Genomic DNA, 15899 nt, shown 5'->3' on the forward strand with positions numbered 1-15899 from the left:
CCTTGGCAGGTCAGCCGCCATTTCGGTCTCACTCTCGGTCCCCGCCTCTGTCGGGTCGGCCGCCTCCATGGTTACACACTGCCAGCTCCTTCGCCCAGTTACCCTGTGGTGCCAACCACCTACTGCTGTGTCTGTGTGTGGGTCGTGTATGCCTCCGCGTACGGAGCATGCGTTAACAACCAGAAAATCCAATAAGAAAGACTCTGTCACCAGGCATACCGGCATACCAGTGTCTACTGGCGAACTGCTGCTTCTGATGAGCTGTTGTACAAAAGATTTCGGTGACTTTAAGGAAAACCTTTTAACAATAAGAAAATCACACAGTATTGTAGATAATAGGTAAGCACATAGTATTGGGAGGTAAAAGTAAATATCAACTGTTTGATACTTTGTCCTGGAGACCTGGGAGTCTACCATTCCTTGAACATTTCTCTGCTAAGAGGGGGCACTTGTTGCATGTACCAAAATATCAATATGACACTGTTAAAATTCCCTCTGTTTTACCGTTGTCTACCTGTCTGTCTGTCTGTCCATGTTTGTTTGTTTTGTGTGTGTATGTGTGTGTGTGTGTGTGTGTGTGCGTGTGTGTGTATGTGGGTGTTTGTGTATTTGTTACTTGGCACTGCCCCAACATTCACCTTGGTGATCAGTTCCAGCACCATGTGAGTATTCCACCAAGGAATGTCTTCCATTTACATTGGCTAGATTTGCAACATTATCTTGCCCACTGCTGGCTACTGCATTGCGTTTTAAGTTCTCTTATAAATGTTGGCGCTTCTTTCACATCATTACCAGTGCCTACATGGGTGAAGAGCCACAAATAATTCACATAAACATCATCTAGAATCTCACAGTTTAGAGAGAACTGGTAGCTCTTCACTTTCTATGCATGACAGGTACTGTTGAGGTGGAATGCAGCAAAATGTACCATCCACTGTGTTCTTGCTTCGTTTGATCATTTCAGCTTGGCCAAGACCCCCAACCATTCAGAGTCCAGGCCAGCTTCAATTCACACTCCCTGCTGCCGTTTCTAACTACCAATACGAAGTTGTGAGGATCTTACCAAATGGGGATGAAGAAGTTGTGGGAAGATATCGACCCAGCGACAGCCGTCAGCAAACCATTTCTGTTGTACCTGGACAGAATTATCGCCTGGGTCTGAGATCAAGATCAATCCAATCTCCCAGCCAAGTCTCCGGTATTGGCTCAACAATTTCATTCAACATTCCACAAGGTATGTAGACTTTTTATTCTTATCATCCAGGCACTGCAGCAAAAAAAACAGGGCAAGGTTTACGAAAATGAGTTTTTCTATGGCTTTCCAATAGATATTTGATCTAGTGGCCAAATTTTGGAACTCTGGGAACCTTGCAAGATTGTAACAAAATCCTGAAGTTCACTGAGCCCTCTACTGGTCAGTTTTGTGTGGGTAAACAGGCCACCAGTTCAGAGTACGCTGAATCTGTTTAGATATTGGATAATGCACATCGCAACTCTGTGTGAGACAATGTTAACGTTTTGAAATACATCTATGAATATCAGGATGATGGTAAGTTTTCCCCGGCAATTTAGGGAACAAGTTATCAGGATTCCATCTATTTAGCAAATTCCACACTGAACAATCCCACCAGTTGATATACATCCTCCGCATCATTACAATTGTCGCTTCGCACATCGCAATGTTTGTGACTTGCTTGTCTTAGTCGGTCTGTCGGAATCGCTGTTTGCTGTGTTCGGACATTGCTATGACTCTTCCTACACAGTGTCTATTTGCTACGGAAGCCGTTGTGGTCTCGGAGCTCTCGTCCGCACCAAACAAATTCATCGTGCTCCGCACTATTTTGCCCCAGAGCACGTATCTTTTTTCTGGAGTTCCTGCCGCCCCACATCGTTCGTGTGGACATTTATCAAGACTGCAAGCTCCGGTATAAAAATCCTGGTATTTCCCCTGAATTTAAAATGCTGAAGTTGACGATGGCAAGAACAAAGTGTTCTCGGATTCCTAAAAAACCCTATGTGTGGCGCATGTTGCTGCGAAGGTAGCAGGTCTGAAAACACCAACAAAATCCGCGAAAAGCTTGTCAATTAAAGAAGTTGCGGAACTGCTTACCCTATCCCGCTGGAAGGTCGTTACAGTGCACCTCAAAAAATGCTAGTTTGCCGTCACCGCCTGCCACCTTGAGGCATGGATCGCTTGAAAACGAAGTTTCATGACCTGAATGTGAACGCCCTTCTTGTTCAGCGTCTTGTTGAGTGCTGAATGGTCTGCCTCAAATTCTGATGGAGACGTCGACCCAAGCCGCAAGTGCAGCGAATCGAGAGGCCACACACTCAAGCTTAGTCCGTCGACAATGCTCTGCTTCAAGTTCTAGCTGATTTCTTCGCTCCGAGTAGACAAAATAGATTTGAAAAAATCGCTCTGGGAAGCGACAATTTTAATGACGCGGAGTATGTAGTCCTTCCCCACATAAATATTTGTTGTTAAATGTCACAGGAACACATACGAATGAGTTGGCTCCTGTGTTTGTGATGTGAAATCTCCTCATTTTCCTGTACTTGCTCTGTTTCCTATGGCTGATAGCCCAATCAGTTCCGTTTCCCCAGAATGGTGTCATTCAATTCCAGCCATCGTTCCCTGGTCAGAGTGCATGGGTGATTCGCAGCAATGTGGATGGAGAAATTACAAGATTGCCAGCATCAACAAGACAGTATACACTGGATATCAGCTCACTGTCAGTTGGAACTCATACGATTACCGTGGAGACGGATGATGGACGTGTGATTGGACGGTACATTGTCATTGTCAGAGGTGAGTGTTTGCCCAAGCTTGAAAGGATCTGTTCCAGAATAAGCTGAAAATTCAAACTGTGAACTGCAACCAGAAAATCCAATAAGAAATACTCTGTCACCAGGCATACCAGTGTCTGCTGGTGAAGTGCTGCTTCTGATGAGCTGTTGTACACAAGATTTCGGTGACCTTAAAGAAAAACCTTAACAGTCACAAAATCACACAGTATTGGGAGGTGAAAGTAACTATCAACTGTTTGTCTCGAAGACTTGGAAGCCTACCATTCCTTGAAACATTTCTCTGCTAAGACTAGGAAGAGGAGGTATTTGTTGCATGAACAAAATATCAACATGACATTGTTAAATTTTCCTCTGTTACACCATTGTCTATCTGTCTGTATGTCTGTCCATGTGTGTGTGCATGTGTGTGTGTGTGTGTGTGTGTGTGTGTGTGTGTGTGTGTGTGTGTGTTGTGTGTGTGTGTTGTGTTGTGTGTGTGTGTGTGTGTGTGTGTGTGTGTGTGTGTGTTTGTGTTTGTATATTGGATACTTGGCGCTGCCCCAACATTCGCCTTGGTGATCAGTTCCAGTACCATGTGAGTATTATACCAAGGAATGTCTTCCATTTACATTGGCTAGTTTTGCAACACTATCTTGCCCACTGCTGGCTACTGCATTGCGTTCGAAGTTCTCTCGTGAATGTTGCCAAGTTCTCTGGTGAATGTTGCCACTTCGTTAACGTATCAAACAGGTATATGTGCCTATCCTGACACATATCATGAACATTCACGTCAAATTTTACGAGAGAATTGGTAGCTATTCACTTTCTATGCATTGCCGGCACTGTGTAGGCGGAAATAACTGCAGAATACGGCAAAAATGTACCATCCAGAAACCATCCAGTATCACCTTGCGTTGTTTGATCATTTCAGCTTGGCCAAGACCCCCTACCATTCAGAGTCCAGATCGGGTTCAACTTACACTCCCTGCTGGCGTTTCTAACTACCTATATGAAGTTGTGAGGATCTTGCCAAATGGGGATGAAGAAGTTGTGGGAAGCTATCGATCGACCGACAGCCGTCAGCAAACCCTTTCAGTTGTACCTGGACAGAATTATCGTCTGGGTCTGAGATCAAGATCAACCCAGTCTCCCCGCCAAGTCTCCGGTATTGGCTCAACAATTTCATTCAGCGTTCCTCAAGGTATGTAGACTGTTCTTTAGTTGTTGATTTGTGTTCTTATCATTCCAGGCACTGCCACAACAAAAAAAGTAGGGTAAGGCGAGACCAAAAAAAATTAGTGATTCCCGGGCCCTCCCGCACCAAATTGGAGCCAAGGCCATTTTTTTTTTGAACAGTTCATAATACATCTACAGTACTAATCGTGTGAGTAGATCTGTGACGTAGAGTCACACAAACCCGAGCTTGTACGACTCCCTGATGTACAGATCAGAACCACCGTTGGCCGAAATACAAAAAAATTGAACGGGTAAACCGCGTGCCTGTTTTTTGTGAAATTTGAATAAAAAAATAAAAATTACTGGAAAATACTGAAAAAAAGCTCGGCATGGCATGCGCATATGCGCATACACACAGTCATAGGAAAAAAAGAAGAAAAAAAATTCACCCGCCCGCACCAATTTCACATGGGTCCTGCCCGGGAATCTCGATTTTATTTTGGTCTCGCCTAAGGTTCCCAAAGATTTTTAGAAAGGAAAAGGACATATGGATACGAGTTGAGAGTAACTGTCCACCACTGTAACTAGATAATATATACAGTCAGAAAGTGCAACAACTAGGCACAAAACTGACAGAGTACTGAGACATTCGACGTCCTGACGTCCTGACTTTCTGACTGTATATATCTAGTTGCAGTGGTGGACAGTTACTCTCAACTCGTATCCATACGTCCTTTTCCTTTCTACATCTATTATTGGCTCAACATCCGAGTTTCAAAAAGATTTTTTAAACCTTCATCCTTTAACCTTTATCATCCCGACCCTTCAGGCGTTCCGATAGATAATTTATATTGTAGCCAAATTCTGGAACTCTGGGAACCTTGCCAAGATCGTAAAACATCCTGTTTTGTATGTAGTATTGTATGTAGTATTGATAATTCAAAGCCAGCTTGACATAATTTGCAGTTCACTGTGCTCTCTACTGATCAGTTTAGTGTGGGTAAGCAGGCCACCAGTTCAGAGTACGCTTAATCTGTGTCGATAAGGTACATGGCAACTCTCTGCAACAATGTCAGCATTTTGGCATACATATTGCGATGTGGGTACATATTTGGATAATAAGAATGTCAGGATGATGGTGGGCCAATGTTTCCCCCACGTACAAATGAACTGGTGCCCACGTTTGTGACGTGGAATGCGAAATCTCCAACTTTCCTGTACTTGCTCTGTTTCCTATGGCTGATAGCCCAACCAGTTCCGTTTCCCCAGAATGGTGTCATTCAATTCCGGCCATCGTTCCCTGGTCAGAGTGCATGGGTGATTCGCAGCAATGTGGATGGAGAAATTACAAGATTGCCAGCATCAACAAGACAGTATACACTGGATATCAGCTCACTGTCAGTTGGAACTCATACGATTACCGTGGAGACGGATGATGGACGTGTGATTGGACGGTACATTGTCATTGTCAGAAGTAAGTGTTTGCCCAAGCTTGAAAGGATCCGTTCCAGAATATGCTGAATATTGAAACTGTGAATGAAAGGATGCGTTCCAGATTGAGCTGAAGATTCAAACTGTGAATTGCAAAGATAAATTCCAGCAAGGCTGTGTCCTTGCACAGACCAGTTTGATGAAGTGTTGCCTAGTACAATGCACAGGCACAATGATGGGGATCGAATACGAAAACTTACCTCAATATCTAGCCCCCCCCCCCCCCCCCCATCCCTTTGTCACTTTGTCTCAGACACCTGGAAACCTTGCAGGTCCTTCTGAGGTCACAACTCCACAGTGTAGATCATACTTTCCTGTGAAGTATTTTGCAATGTTTAGTCCCCAATAATGCCTTTCTCTATAGTCCCTAAATACTTTGTGCCAAAAACAGATGGTTAGCAGTAACCGTGACAGAACCGTGATAATTTTACCTCTTTTACAATGTTTGTGTGCCTGTTCTGTTCTGTTCTGTGTGTGCGTGTGTGTTTTGTAAATATGCTACCTGGATGATGATGCCCCGTCATTCACCTTGCTGATTAGTTCCATTACCATGTAAGTTCCTTTTATACAAAGGAAGGTGCTCCATGTGGAGTGGGGATGCAGTGGCAGCGTTGGCATTTTTTCTCTTTTCAGGCAGCTCACTTCCGCGACTGATCCTTTAAATGAAGTGAGCTGCCTCTGGAGTGAAGAACTTGTCGGCGCCTTCTAGGTTCGGCCTAGTCCCATAGCTCAGATGGTTAGAGCATTGCTCGTGACAAGCAAGGTCCCGGGTTAGAGTCCTGGTGGGATGGCATTTTTTCTCTTTTCAGGCACTTCGCTTCCACGGCTGATGCTTCAAATTTGAAGTTCTCCCAATCCTTACAAAGAAGAAAAGTGGAGGTGTCGCGAAGAGGTTTCCTTTTGGCGATGGGGGGGGGGGGGGGTAGTGGAGGTAGTATGGTGTTGTTGCGCTCAGACAGTGGCTGAAAGAATACTAGTACACTCAGATGGCTAATTGCAAAACACACATGAGCAGTTTCAGGTGTCCCACTTGAGCTGGTGTACTTGTCACTGTTTGCAGAGAATTGGTAGCTTTTCACTTTCTATGCATGACAGGCACCGTGCGTTGGAGGCGGAATGCAGCTAAACCTACTGTCCACTGTTTTCTTGCTTCGTTTGATCATTTCAGTTTGGCCAAGACCCCCTACCATTCAGAGGCCAGATCGGGTTCAACTTACACTCCCTGCTGCCGTTTCTAACTACCTATATGAAGTTGTGAGGATCTTGCCAAATGGAAATGAAGTAGTTGTGGGAAGATATCAGCCAAGTGACAGTCGTCAGCAAACCATTTCAGCTCAGCCCGGAGAGAACTATCGTCTAGGACTGCGAGCAAGATCGATCGGGTCTCCAAGCCAAGTGTCTGGCATTGGCTCAACTGTTTCTTTCAACATTCCTGCAGGTATGCAGACTGTTTTTGCAGTGGTATCATCAGGGGGGATTTGCTTTCTAGGGTGGAGCGAATAATTTGTTATTCGAATCTCTCTAACAGCATTTGAAGAATATTTGAATTGAGGCTTTCTACTACTACTAGAACTGGTACATTCATGTGCTGAAAATTACTCATGTGTTGATGGAGACCAGTTAGCACTGCTTCGAGGGTTGTCCAAACCTCTGGAAGCAGTCATGTCGTTGGCTGCTCCTATGAGGAACACACCCTTCCTGCTAAACTTGACACTTGGCTGACTCACGACTGCCGTCCGGAGCACACAAGACTGAGCACGTCGCACCTTCGACTCGGCAAACCTGCAAGAAAGCACCACTCCCTGCTCAATATACAGTGTATCGGGGAATTCACCGTCATCAGTTGAGCTCAGTCGTGAGTCGGTCAAGTGTCAAGTTCAGCAGGAAGCGTGTGTTCCTCGTAGGAGCAACCCACTTCATCACTAACACCGCCGAAGTCGCAACCTCTAAGTTCTCTGGAAACAATGTTTCAGCAATGGCAGGGGAAACACTACCAGTTCGTAGCATGAAGACATCTTGGCAATGCGCATGTTGAATTTATGAAGTGCCACTTGATCACTTGTGGTCAGGGACTAGTCGAATATCCATTAATTTTGTTCACTGAACTGATATTGTGACAAATTCTTTGGTCATGGAATTTGCTGTTCGTCACATCGCTACATGTGACAGATATCGCTGTACTTACAAGTAGTTAACCAGCAATGGTGACAGTTCAGAGAGGTTAGTGATATCTCTACAAGACTGGAACTTCAGTGTACCATAGCTACTTGTACAAGTTCTCTGGTCTAACCTTGGTGCCTCTCCAAAGGAGAGAGAGAGAGAGAGAGAGAGAGAGAGAGAGAGAGAGAGAGAGAGAGAGAGAGAGAGAGAGAGAGAGAGAGGGTACATACCTGGAAGCAGAGACTTGCATGCCCTTCGGAAAAGTGAAGACGGCTCAGCAGAAGGTCTGTGGAGAGTAGCGGGTGCCTCTCTCCCTCTCCCTCTCCCTCTCTCCCTCCCTCTGAGTCTCCCTCTGAGTCTCTCTCTTTCTCTCTCTCTCTCTCTCTCTCTCTCTCTCTCTCTCTCTCTCTCTCTCTCTCTCTCTCTCTCTCTCTCTCTCTCTCTCTCTCTCTCTGTCTCTCTGTCTCTCTGTCTCTCTGTCTCTCTGTCTCTGCCTCTCTCTGTCTCTCTGTCTCTGCCTCTCTCTCTCTCTGTCTCTATCTGTCTCTATCTGTCTCTGTCTCTCTCTATCTCTCTGTGTGTGTCTCTCTCTCGTGCGCACGCACGCTCTCTCTCTCTCTCTCTCTCTCTCTCTCTCTCTCTCTCTCTCTCTCCCACCCTGCATGATATGCAATAACCCCAGTAACACAAAAGTAAACTATAAACTGTTCTCTGTGTTTCCTTTTGCAACTGTTGTTCCAGTACCACGCCCAAGTAAGTGCAGTATTATTGTTATGGCTTTGTCAAAGATATACATTTGTTTAAATACTTAATACTAGAAGTATAATGTTAGTTCGTAGGGATTGATCACATACATGACCTCACGAGCTCGGCGTGTGGTGCTCAGTGAATGAACATCTGCCATAAGCTCTTATCTGACCGTTATGACTCCAGGTGCAGCTGGTAAGTATGCAAACACACACACACGCACACGCACACACACACGCACACACACACACACACACACGCACACACACACACACACACATACATACACACACACATGCACGCACGCACACATACACACACACACATGCACACATGCACGCACACACCACACACACACACACACACACACACACACACACACACACACACACACACACACACACACACACACACACACACACACACACACACACACACACACACACACACACACACACACACACACACACACACACACACACACACACACACACACACACACACACACACACACACACACACACACACACACACACACACACACACACGCATACACATACACACACGCATACACTGCAATGCAATGCACACATGTTACGGTCTTGCATGTATATTTGGGGCTTACTGTCTTAGCTGCAGTGGGATATCAGCCGCCAACACTTCTAGGGAGAAAGGTCTATTGAAGCTGATGTTTGAATAATATAACAGGACAATTGCCTCATCATGGCCCTTATGCCAGAGTTCAGATATTGGTCTGCTTTTGCTTTTGCAGCAGCAAAATAATGTTCTTCAGCACATCAACGTTAGTTAGACAATGCAGTTTTCGAGGGGAGGGAGGGGTATAATTGATGTTAAGTTAATAATTGTCTTTGTAATAGCCCAGGCATTCCTGCCAACCATAACTGCTTGTTGTGCTCTGCTTTGCTATGCTATGCGACGCTATGCTCTCCTCTGTTTTATGCTCGTATGTTATGGTATGCTGTTCTGTGCTCTTTCCAGTTGAACCTCCGACAGTTCCCACGGGTAAGATGGCGGATGTAGTAGACAGTGGCTCTGTTTCAAGTTTGGAAGGCTTTCTGCTTGTGTGCTCTGAAGTATTCATCTTGGGTCAGCTCGTTAGCTGTGCTGGTCTCATGAGCACAATGTGAAGACGCAAGGCTGAACCTGATAACGGATGAAGAATGCATTGTCAAATCTAGAACTTCACGGGAAAAAATCTTTTTTCAATGATGTTGCTAGAGATCATACCACCTTTGAATGTAAGGATCAATTCACTCTGGCTGGAAGCCGGTCATATCAAAGCCAGTCCTGTACCTCAACATACATATTGACCTGTATATGAAGACCACCTGTCTTTAGAGGACGGTTTTCTCTGTAGGCTGGTCGCTAAATGCAGGTTTGCATGTCTGCTAGGATTCTGAGTATTCATTGAGGTTGGTGTTCTGCTTTGCTTTGTCTGGCTCTGTGCAATGGACATGCAGTACCAGGAAGATCAGGTGAGCTCTTTACCATGCCTGCTACTGTTCCACTGTGTGCATTTGTTGTTGTTTTTTATTTGAATTCGCAATACCAAACGGGCAATAAGCCCAATTACATGGAAGCGAATAAAAGAATGCTAAGAATGAGGCATTGGGGTGGATATTATTTCAAGTGGAAAATACTGATCACGGGAGGTACTACAAAATAGGTACAATGAAAATCTGAAAAGGCCATGGTACTGTCGTTTACCATGCTGGAAGCAGCTACATGGAGAAGGAAAAACAACAAGAAAGACTTTTTATCTCGTGTATTGGACAAACAGAGCTAGCAGGAAAAGACCGTTCGTTATATGCCTATACATACTGTCCGTGTGTGCGTGGGGGGGGGGGGGGGGTGCATGTCACTGTTTCTCTTCTTAAAAAAAAACGTTTATGGCCGGGGTGCATGTCACTGTTTCTCTTCTTTAAAAACGTTTATGGCCTGAGAGTGTACGGGTACACGGCTGCTGCGAAATCGGCCACGGCTTTGTGCAGGAACGTACACTGGCTGGCAGAGTGTTCCACAGCGCAGGTCCACGGAAGAACGGTCGGCGAGTGCCTGTATTCGTCCTGGCCAGCGGGAGAATGAGCCCGGCGTTGGCTTGATGTCGAGTTGGGGCCGTGGTTGCGGGCGTCAGCTGCTTTGAAAGCGCTGTACTACATTGGCCGTTCAGGCCGCGCCAGATGAGATCGAGGAGTCGGTGGTGGTGTGTCTCCTCGATTTTGCGGAGGGATTGCATTTGCCGGTGACAAGATTCTACCTACTCATCACCTTAGTAAACAGGAGGATGTTTGGGATGCTTCAAAAGGAGCAAGCTCACTGCAGTGATGTGAAGTTGGTTGGCTTGGATACAACAGCTGGTACCTTCTATTCAGGATTATCTCTCTTCCTTGCAACTACAGGCTATGATTGACAGAGGCTAAGCTGTTGGCCAAAAATGTTTTCTGCATGATCAACTTAATAATATTGTTTCTGCTTTCGTTGCGTTAGGCACAATCAAAACTGGCGATTTGAGAGCCACGTGGCAGGTGAACGGTGAAGGTGGAGTTGATGTTGGCCTGTCCACCAACTTGCAGAACCGATGGATGGGCTTTGGAATATCAAGGAATGGCTTTATGGTCAGTGCATTGATCAGTGTTAGCTAGTGCCGGGGGTGATTGTGTACTTTCAGTACCTTCGAATCAGTGTTAGCTAGTGCCGGGGGTGATTATGTGTGTTCAGCAATGAGCCTGTATTCACGATATTACACGTCATTCCGTACTGTAGCGAGTGTTTGAGCTACTGCCTGATGCACACACTGGGTCATGTGTTAGTGTCCAAACTGGGCCGCTCCCTGAATCGCACGCATGCCAGAAGTTTCTGTGGGTGATGGGTGAGCCCCGAAGACTGTACTGGTTTACAAAAAGTGCCGATTCAGGGTAGGCAGATTGGAGGGATGTAAGAGCAGTGTGTGTGTGTGTGTGTGTGTGTGTGTGTGTGTGTGCGTACGTGCGTGCGTGCGTGTGTGTGTGCGGTGTCTAATGCTGTCTGAGCTATTTTGCTGCATATGATGGTAGTACTTATTTTGCCTTCTTATTCTTGCAGACAAACAGCGATATGATAACTGGCTACATCAATGGTGATGGTCAAGCAGTGGTCGAGGATCGGTAAGCCTTCATCACATTGTTTGAATTGTCCGTTGCGCGTACATGTACATGCATATGTTGTAGCTGGTAATTGTGTGTGTATGTGTGTGTATGTGTGTGTATGTGTGTGTGTGTGTGTGTGTGTGGGTGGATGTGCTGCTGCTGTGGTGTTCAAGTTGGTAGTGTCGCATCATACATGCACGCACATGCGCTCACGCGCACACACACCACTACTACTACTACTACTACTACTACTACTACTACTACTACTACTACCACTACCACTACCACTACCACTACCACTACCACTACCACTACCACTACCACTACCACTACCACTACCACTACCACTACCACTACCACTACTACTACTACTACTACTACTACTACTACTACTACTACTACTACTTGACACAATCTTTATTAGGAAACTTGAAATGGAGATGTGAAACACAAATACAGCCATGTAGATGGAGCAGCAATGCAATACAATGTCCAAAAACTCAAGAATTCATTATCATGGGGCAATGTTGGGCAAATGTCTGTCAGGTACTATCACGCTCAGGCTGCCCGCAACCTGCACATCGTCGTGAAATTCATCCTGTTGCGGCGGTATGACGATCTTGAACCACGCAAACAGGTGACTGCCCATCGCATAAGGCAGACTGACAGCTTACAACGGAGCTGACCCATGATAACTACTACTACTACTACTACTACTACTACTACTACTACTACTACTACCACTACCACTACCACTACCACTACCACTACCACTACCACTACCACTACCACTACCACTACTACTACTACTACTACTACTACTATAGCATGACTGCCCATTGGGCAATGTCACCCCCGGAGGGGGCCAGAGTTTGGAGGGCACCGTCATTGGCAGGACTTCTGGTGCCTCGTCAAATCTTGCTGTCGTCGGAAACGCTTCGGGCAATGCATGCAGATCAGCGGCAGTGATTCCCTATCGGCTGCGGCAAGACGTTTTCCACGGTTGCAGTTATGGCGGTTAAAACCAGCCCGGGACTTGAAGCAGCGATTGCAGCGTTGACAATGCTTAAAGCAGCAACTAGCGAGAGACGCTGTCAATGCCGTATCTGCATGTTCAGGGAGTGCAGGCTGGCAGCGATGAACTGCAAGCCCACCCTTACTTCGGAACCATCGGCAGCAACTGACGCACTGTGCTGAACCACGCTGTTGGTGGACGGGAAGTTGGCGCTCAGCCAAACACTTGTGCCGTGCCTTGTCTTGAGGACGAGAGAACACCCGGTTGCAAGATAACAAGAGTACGGATTTCTCTACTGCCCGAGGAGGCTGAAAAACCAGAACCTGCTCTCGCCAAGCTGACCGGTCTTGTGCGCAATCAAACCAGTCACACACACACGCACATGCACACACACGCACACGTGCACACACACACACACACACACACACACACACACACACACACACACACACACACACACACAGTCACATCCTCTGATTCTTACCCATCACCTTTGGCCACGCCAGCATGCTTCTTAGCAAACTAATCATACCTTATCCGTACATCTTCACAACACTCATCGACACTAATCATACATTGTTCAATGTATTGTCCCTTCTTCTCGTATTGTTAGGTTTGCCTTCGGCAGGATTCGTCCTGCTGTGGACAGCGACAGTCAAGTCAGTGATGTCCAAGGTCGCCGCCAGGGTGGTAGAGACTACATCTCATTCACTATCCCATGCAATAGCCCGGATCCCAGGGACGTTCCCCTGGAGGGAAGGAGAAGTCTGCTGCTTGCCATGGGCCCGGTGAGAGGATCATTGATCTCATATCACTCAGATGGAAGGAGCGCATCTCCCCTCGTGCAGATTGACTGCTCAGCACGTAAGGGCAAGCCGCACAGGCATTGTTATTCATTATAATTAATTATCGGGGTAGTATGCTCTTAGGTGAGATGTGTAAGCGTTAATAGCACACTTATATATGCTTGCTTATAGACTGCCCAGGTCAAGACAGCTTAGGACAAGCTGTCCCAATAGTACAATGCCCGGATCTCGAAATACACCCATATTCAAGTAGTGTGGCATCGTCTTGGTAGAAGGCTCCCTGAAAAGTCAGGCCAGACTACGCATCTAAGCACATCACATAATACTACAGTATGCGAAGAGATTGTCAGGCATATGATCCCTAGTATTCATGTGGCTTGACAATTGACTTTGAACTTCCTGGCTGTTTAAGCTAACCTTTAGTTTTAGTTTTTTAGTTTTAGTTCTATTCCAAGCAATACATGGCTGGGGCAGCCAATGACCACTTTGCGTGGCGATTGCAGGGTTTTATAGCCAACCACGGCTTTAAATTATCAGATATGCTTTATTGTAGTGCTTTGGAATACTGCCATAGCCTGGTGTAACTATCACCGGCACTTTTCTCTTGTTCTTTGTAGCCTTTCAATTGAACAAACAATAATCATGTTTCATTTCACTGCAGGTTTGTATCTGCCCTGTATTACTCATTAGCACATGTACTTGAACTACAGGGTGGCCGGTGGCATTGCTGATTTTTTAAAGGAGTGTCGATTCTGAGCAGTATTTCTGTACTCCATGATGTCTTGCAAACAATTGTACTGGTGTAATCTTCTACATGTATGTCTGGTGTGTTATTGTCCTATTGTCCTATTGTCGTATTGATCCAGGTCAAGCACCAGCTCCAGCACCATGTAAGCAATGTACTCTGTACACATTTTTAGTTACACGTATCACACACGCACGCACGCACCCCCACACACACACACAATCTCTCTGCGGGCCTCCCTGTTGTGACACTATGGCAAGGTGTTTGGTACGATGATTGGGTGATCTACTGCCTGCTAAACACTGAACTATTTGAGAATATATACATGCCTGTGTAGCCTACTCCCTCCCCAGCACCAGCAGCAGCAGTAATACTAGCTGGGGCCAATTTTGATGAACAGGGAGAATGACTTAGAACTGAGACAAACAAAATTGAAGAATTCAATATAATGTTGCGGGATGGAAGAAAGTGATCAACTTTAGCTTTTTGGGTTCGACTCTCTGTTACCAGCTCCAGCAGCAACAACATCAGTTGTATCAGTGAATGTTGATCTTCCACAAGAACTGTCCGGAAGCACTGGTCAAGATCAGCACTGGATCGTTGACATACGTGAAAGCTTACGCGATGGCAACTGGTCATCGTTCCAAACGATTGCCGTCGTAGAAACATCCCGACCCTCACTCTCCATTACACTTCCCACCGGAAATCTGTATGAACTGTCATTCCGGGGCAGTGAGTCCAACACACGGATAACGCGGACTGTCTCAACCTGAAATTGCTCTCGCCCCGCCCCCCCCCCCCCCCGCGCCATCATAGCTGTAGCTTCAGTTCATCCAGCACTTGTGTAAACAGAGTCGTTTCCGTGTTGACAGTTTTTTCTCTAAGTTAGTACACTGTACTGTCTAATTATGTAGTACGGTGCTACAAGCCGGCAGTGAGATGAATACTGTACTGCCTGCACTGCCCGCATTGTCTAAGTATTCTATTCCTGTTTCTTCTTGGTGTTCCATGCAGAGAGCAATGCAATGACGGTCATCAAACTTCAATGAACCGCTCTACGCACCTAAGATACAGGAATAGAAGCTTAGAAACATGGTGTTAGCAGTAGCAATAGTGGATTGCGTGACATTGTATAATATAACGTAACATGGCGTGTCCCCGCTTCACAGCCTCCACTACTTCCCAGGAGCGGTTTCCTAACATTACCTTTACTTTTCAATGCCTTATGACCGTCGGAAACATCCAGTGGCATGGTGACAGTACCAGCTTATCAGCCACACTGCTGTCCGTTACTCTGCTGATCTGCTGATCACACTGCCCATCACCCTCTGCTGAACATAATGTTACCCTATACCGGTTATGCTCTCTTGCCGTTACCACTACATGTACAGTGTATGCTACTTATAATTGTGACCATTGTCTTTCTCAACTATACTAGCCCTTTGGTTTCATCGGCAGAAGTACATTTATCGCAACTTATCTTTAAAAAATGAAATGAAATCAATTGACTCAAGATGCTGTGTCTGTGTAGCTTTTAAAATGCTCGCTCCTCAGGGAGGGGCACACACACACACGGGCCGATTGGGAAACTCTCACGATGTATCTGATTGGGAAACGCTCACGGTAGACATAGGTGAGCCCAGTTCAGAGCGAGAGTGTACGTGTGAAGTAGTAAATACCGCTTACATGAACACTTGTTTGTGGCTGACAAGCATCCGGCTGCATTTCAGCACTAATACAAACATGCATCGGCCACTTTGTGTCTGATAGGGCTTCGTATGCACCACTGAAGCATGATTATCAGCATGATAGCCATGAGTTGACTG

The 15899-nt window shown here is 45.9% G+C and overlaps 2 protein-coding genes across 7 annotated transcripts in view; both read left to right on the plus strand.

Moving 5' to 3' along the window:
* Positions 1–5499, plus strand: part of LOC135814634 (mucin-2-like) — a 74912-nt gene extending 69413 nt beyond the window's left edge. For 5 of the 6 annotated variants that reach the window (XM_065327786.1, XM_065327787.1, XM_065327791.1 and 2 more), the window contains 6 exons: positions 651–662; positions 965–1234; positions 2582–2809; positions 3371–3382; positions 3719–3988; positions 5210–5499. In XM_065327786.1, the coding sequence (XP_065183858.1) occupies positions 651–662; positions 965–1234; positions 2582–2809; positions 3371–3382; positions 3719–3988; positions 5210–5484 (1067 nt within the window). In that variant the 3' untranslated portion in view covers positions 5485–5499. The remainder of the gene's footprint in view (positions 1–650; positions 663–964; positions 1235–2581; positions 2810–3370; positions 3383–3718; positions 3989–5209) is intronic. The other variant, XM_065327790.1, reaches the window with a different exon arrangement.
* Positions 5500–6570: 1071 nt separating this feature from the next.
* Positions 6571–15061, plus strand: LOC135813417 (uncharacterized). Its single transcript, XM_065326513.1, has 9 exons — positions 6571–6892; positions 8356–8367; positions 9361–9384; positions 9843–9857; positions 10870–10997; positions 11464–11525; positions 13136–13386; positions 14195–14218; positions 14584–15061. The coding sequence occupies exons 1-9, from the start codon at positions 6571–6573 to the stop codon at positions 14844–14846; spliced, it is 1101 nt and encodes a 366-aa protein (XP_065182585.1). The 3' UTR covers positions 14847–15061.
* The last annotated feature ends 838 nt before the right edge of the window (positions 15062–15899 follow it).

The sequence above is a fragment of the Sycon ciliatum genome, chromosome 4 (assembly GCF_964019385.1).
Source record: "Sycon ciliatum chromosome 4, ocSycCili1.1, whole genome shotgun sequence".
NCBI classification, from domain to species: domain Eukaryota; kingdom Metazoa; phylum Porifera; class Calcarea; order Leucosolenida; family Sycettidae; genus Sycon; species Sycon ciliatum.

Excerpts from the sequence above, each read along its gene's own strand:
- LOC135813417 (XM_065326513.1), top strand. The coding sequence starts at position 6,571 with ATGCAGCTAAACCTACTGTCCACTGTTTTCTTGCTTCGTTTGATCATT. Across the intron at positions 11,526-13,135 it reads CAAGCAGTGGTCGAGGATCG|GTTTGCCTTCGGCAGGATTC; the intron begins GTAAGCCTTCAT and ends TCGTATTGTTAG. Across the intron at positions 13,387-14,194 it reads GCAGATTGACTGCTCAGCAC|GTCAAGCACCAGCTCCAGCA; the intron begins GTAAGGGCAAGC and ends GTATTGATCCAG.